Source organism: Macadamia integrifolia, chromosome 9 (genome assembly GCF_013358625.1).
Source record: "Macadamia integrifolia cultivar HAES 741 chromosome 9, SCU_Mint_v3, whole genome shotgun sequence".
NCBI lineage: Eukaryota > Viridiplantae > Streptophyta > Magnoliopsida > Proteales > Proteaceae > Macadamia > Macadamia integrifolia.
The window spans coordinates 15,579,540-15,584,463 of record NC_056565.1 but is presented as its reverse complement, the minus strand read 5'-3'; the positions used below and the strand labels follow the sequence as shown (position 1 = coordinate 15,584,463).

The window sequence follows — 4,924 nt, the reverse complement described above, 5'->3', positions numbered from 1 at the left end:
GAGTGGTTGCTGAAGATCTTCACGATCACCACCTTGAGGTAAGCCTTCGCTTCATTGACCATCTGCCATACCAAGATCATGCATGAGCCCTGATACCAACTGATATAGAATGGAAGACTAAGTGGACTCGATATCGTTCAAGTCGGACGTAAGCTGAATAATGAAGAAGAACATCTGCAATCTTTATTCCATCTTTTCTAGTGGTAAATTCTCATACAACTTATTTAATAACCTCTCAGGGCTGAATAGGAAACATCTAATAAGGACAGAATATAAAAATAAGACTCTTAAAGAAACTAATAGAATTTTAAAATGGTAAGACAGTCATACGTTGTACCTAATCCCTTATTCTTCCAAATAAAAGGCTAATGCTGAAATAGTAACCCAGCCATACATATTCCCACATGATTGATTAAAAGATTTGTGATCCCATGCGCTGCACCTCTATTGACTGCTCCACATCACATTCTCTCTCTCTCTCTCTCTCTCTCTCTCATTCTTCTATATAATCCTTCGTAAGAAGGTTGGGTAGGCATCAATAGCAAAGGATAGTGAAAAAAGAATTGATTAGAGCAGTTAGTACCCTTTCCATGGCTACTAACTATTCCTCCTTCCTTCGTTTTCCTTTTGGCTTGGTTCTTGTTCTGTTTCTAATTGGTTGTTCATCAAAGAAGGTAGAAGCCAATGGATTCAAAGAACTGACGGCGGATGTTCATTACCATAGTCATGTTATTGAACTTAGCTCCTTGATGCCGGCAGAAGTTTGTTCTACACCACCCAAAGGTTATCTTCATTTTATGATGATATATAGTGTAAGAGTATAGCTGGAATTTCATTTCTCTTTAAAAGCTGGGTGCGGTGCGTACCATAGAGGGTTTTGAGTCTCGATCCCCTTCCCATGTATGGTGTGACCTCTCCACATAGGATCTTACAATCCATAAGGTATCAGACCAAGAGTTAATGGTGTATTAATTGTTTCAACTCTAGGTTCAAATTATCACCTGGGCAGTGGAATCTCTTGTGTGGAGTTGATCAGAGGGTTTTTTATGCTAGCAAAATCTTTCATTTCTGACACACTTTTTCGCACAAAATTCATCAATGTTTTTCGTATACTTTCTCTTTCTTGTGGAATTGTTTGACCTTAAAAGAGATCTTCTATAATTTCGTACGTGAGTGCTAGAGTTATTTCTTGGTTTCGTCCGGTGATTAATGACTTGATTATTTTTAGATAGTAGTAGACAAAAAGAAAACGCTCATAAGGAGTCCAATATAGGCCTACCTACCACCCGTTATTGACTCCTATTATAAATCACATTGGATCTCTCTCTCTCTCTCTCTTCTCTCTCAAAATTACTACATTAATTAACAAATGCTACCTTCCGTACTTTCAGTTTCAGGTGCCGAAAACTTAAGCAAGCCACTGCAAGTAGCTCACAAATATGGGCCTTGCTCACCACTGAAGAATGGGAATACAACAATTCCTAGCCCTCATCAAATTGTCCTTGATGACGAAATCCGAGTCAAGTACCTCAATTCAAAAACCTCCAAAAACCAAACCACAGTACTCCAAGATTCTGCAGTCAGGATTCCTGCAAATTCTGGCCTATCTCTCGGTACCGGAAACTTTGTGGTAAATATCGGACTTGGAACCCCAATGCAAGAATTCACAGTAGAATTCGATACTGGTAGTGATCTAACTTGGATCCAATGCCAACCATGCTCCGGCCAATGCCATAGACAAAAAGATCCCTACTTCAACCGTTCTGCATCCTCTACCCATTCCAGTGTCCCATGTGGCTCTAACGACTGCAACCAACTGAAATCAGCCACAGGCAACTCACAAGCTTGCACCACCACATGCACTTACCGAATTGGATACGGTGATGGTTCATACTCTGGAGGGTACTATGCACGAGACAAACTAACACTATCTAGTTCTGATGTCTTCCCCAACTTCAGATTCGGGTGCGGCGAAAATAACCAAGGCCTGTTTGGCACTTCAGATGGATTACTAGGCCTTGGCCGTGACAACGTCTCTACGGTATCACAGACTATTCAAAAATATGGAAATATTTTCTCCTATTGTCTTCCATCAACAACCAGTTCTACTGGTTATCTTGCATTTGGAAGCCAAGCCGGCACCACTCCTAGGATTTTCAACACTCCTTTACTAGTAAATTCAAATCGTCCAAATTTCTATTTCTTAAGTATGACTGGTATCAGTGTTGGAGGGAAGAAATTGGCTATCTCACCAGCAGTTTTTACAACTTCAGGAACCCTTATAGACTCTGGAACTGTCGTCACTCGTTTGGCACCAACAGCCTATGCAGCTCTCCGATCAGCATTTCGTCAAGCAATGTCTAATTATCCCAGAGCTGTATCTACTTCATTTATGGATACATGCTATAACCTTTCTGGATATAGTAATGTAGTATTACCAACCATTGTGTTGCATTTTTATAGATATACTGACTTGAATGTTCATCCATCTGGGATTCTGTTTCAACTGAGTTCAACTCAACATTGCTTGGCTTTTGCTGGAAACAGAGCTGATACCGATTTCGGGATCCTTGGAAATAAGCAACAACAGACCTTTGAGGTGGTTTATAATGTGGCAGCTGGAAAGCTGGGATTTGGCGCTGGTGGTTGTAGGTAATGGGAACCAGCCCTCTGTAATATAAAGATAGGAAAAGGCTGCCCACTGTGTCTGCCTCTTTCCTTAACAACCTCCTCCCAGAAATCATATATATGGTCAGTGATTGATTAGCAATAGAAATATAAATAAGAGGAATGAAAGAATAAGAAGTGGAACTGAACAAGCAAGAAAATATTGAAGCTTATGATTCCAATCTGGTATTTTCTTTTTCCCTTTCTTTCATAACACACACACACACACACATATATATATATATATATATATATATTTGTTGGGCTGTTGGATTAAAAACTCTCTCTCTCTCTCTCTCTCTCTCTCTCTGTGTGCATAATTTCGAAACTTAATATGTGAACAAGATCTTGGGTAAATAACAGTACTCTCTACACCTATACTTAAACTAGAAAAAGTGAACCTATCACTTCTTTGTTTTGCCAGGCCCTTACTACTTTCACTTTGATGGAGAAAAAAGTGAAGAACAATGATTCTCAACCTAAAATGATTTTGGTTACCAATAATAAGTTGAGGACTATAGGATGTCAGGATCATTGTTTTAGACCCATCATTAGGGATCGTGGTCCTCTCCAATTATTAATCGTGTAATTCTTGTTCAATTCTCTCCGTGCATGCGACACCTGCATATTTTCAAAATTCAACGGTTGTAGAAGTATTTTGGAATTCAAATCCATTTTAAACCCTCAAATATCTTGAACTTCTACGACAATCCAATTTTGAAAATGTATAAGTGTCGCGTGCACAAAGAGAATTACACAACTAAGATTTGAAGAAGATCTAAATCCGATAATCAAAGGCCAACGGTCCGGTGATCCTATTCTCTAGTTTGAGCATTAATACCTAATATTGCATTACTAAAATGGTTAATGATAAAAAATAAAAATTGTAATAAAATTTCCAAGATATACGATTCAGGTAGACTATATAGAATCTCCATTTTATTGAAAGTTTGAAGATGATAAATGATTTATATACAGTGAAAAGATGGATTGTGAAGGAGATCGAGCGACCTGCCTGACAAGGGAAAGAAACGATGGCCGGCAGCCGGACAGAGGCAAACAACGATTGATCACGGACTACTTGCGCCCTGCGTGCCCCTCCACTCCTGAAGTGGTGCCTGGTACTACGGTGGAGCAAGGGGAGGAGAGGGAGGGTGAGAGAAATAATGAAGATAGACGGCATGCGGATCGGCAAGCCTGCAAATCTTATGCTACGGTGATGAAGAAGACTCTTCCTGACGTGGAGGATCTCCCAAATCCGATTCGTGTTGGATCTTTGACGAGGGTAGTGATTCCACAGGAAGCGTATGAAGAGAAACTGAAGATTTTCTCCTTTGCGCTGATAGGCAAAGTAAATTTCAGGTTTGTTTCTATGGATGATGTAAGGCGCGAGGTGTTAGTGAGCTAGAGGCTGAAGGGGAACGTGAATCTTTCTCCCCTAGGGAGGGGTTTTATTCTATTTTGTTTTGAGGAGGGAGATATGGCCTCAATATGGAGGAGAGGACCGATCAAAGTAGGGGGACAAATTATTCGCTTTCAGAGATGGCGCCCAGAATTTAATATTAATGACAATTACTCCCACACCAAGCTCGTTTGGATCCGATTCCCTGAGCTTCCCATGGAGTATTGGCATGAGAGAATCCTATTGACCATGGCAAAGGTAGCAGGACGGCCTGTCGCCCTGGACAATAAAACATTAAAAGCAACGATGGGTAATTATGCAAGAGTCCTTTTTGAGATGGAGCTCAATGGTGTTAGAGTTGAGGAGATGCAAGTGGAACAAAGACACCCAGGAAAGGAGACGATATTCTGTTTCAATCAGCAAATCGTCTACGAAGACAATATGGTTCGATGCTTCTCGTGCAAAAAACTGGGACATCATGCGAATCAATGTAGAGGTAAAACGGTGGGGAAAGCCGCTGTTGAGCAGCCTTCTCATCAGGTCGGCGGCGGCCAGGATGCTGGCAGGGACGACAATCCTTCACAAAAGGAAGGGAATATGTGGTCTCCTACCAGAATGGTAGATGCAGTAAATGGGAATAGCTCCCATATCTGCAATGATCTACACATGGAGGGTTACCTTAAGTGCCAAGATTTATTGGTGGACTTAAATTGTGAAGAATATTTCTCAACTGAGAATATTCCTCACAATGCTATGGCTAGGGAGGATCCGATGGGTGCTGGGCAGAGAGTGGATAACATTCTGGACGTGGATGCCCTTGGGTCGACCCGGTCTTCTAACCCGTCTGAGAATGAA

General features: G+C 41.0%; 1 protein-coding gene across 1 annotated transcript; it reads left to right on the top strand.

Moving 5' to 3' along the window:
- Window positions 1–552: 552 nt before the first annotated feature.
- LOC122088047 (aspartyl protease family protein At5g10770-like) lies at window positions 553–2,849 on the top strand. The gene is made up of 2 exons (XM_042657183.1): window positions 553–783; window positions 1,392–2,849. Exons 1-2 carry the CDS (start codon window positions 591–593, stop codon window positions 2,654–2,656), a joined length of 1,458 nt encoding a protein of 485 aa, XP_042513117.1. The 5' UTR covers window positions 553–590; the 3' UTR covers window positions 2,657–2,849.
- The last annotated feature ends 2,075 nt before the right edge of the window (window positions 2,850–4,924 follow it).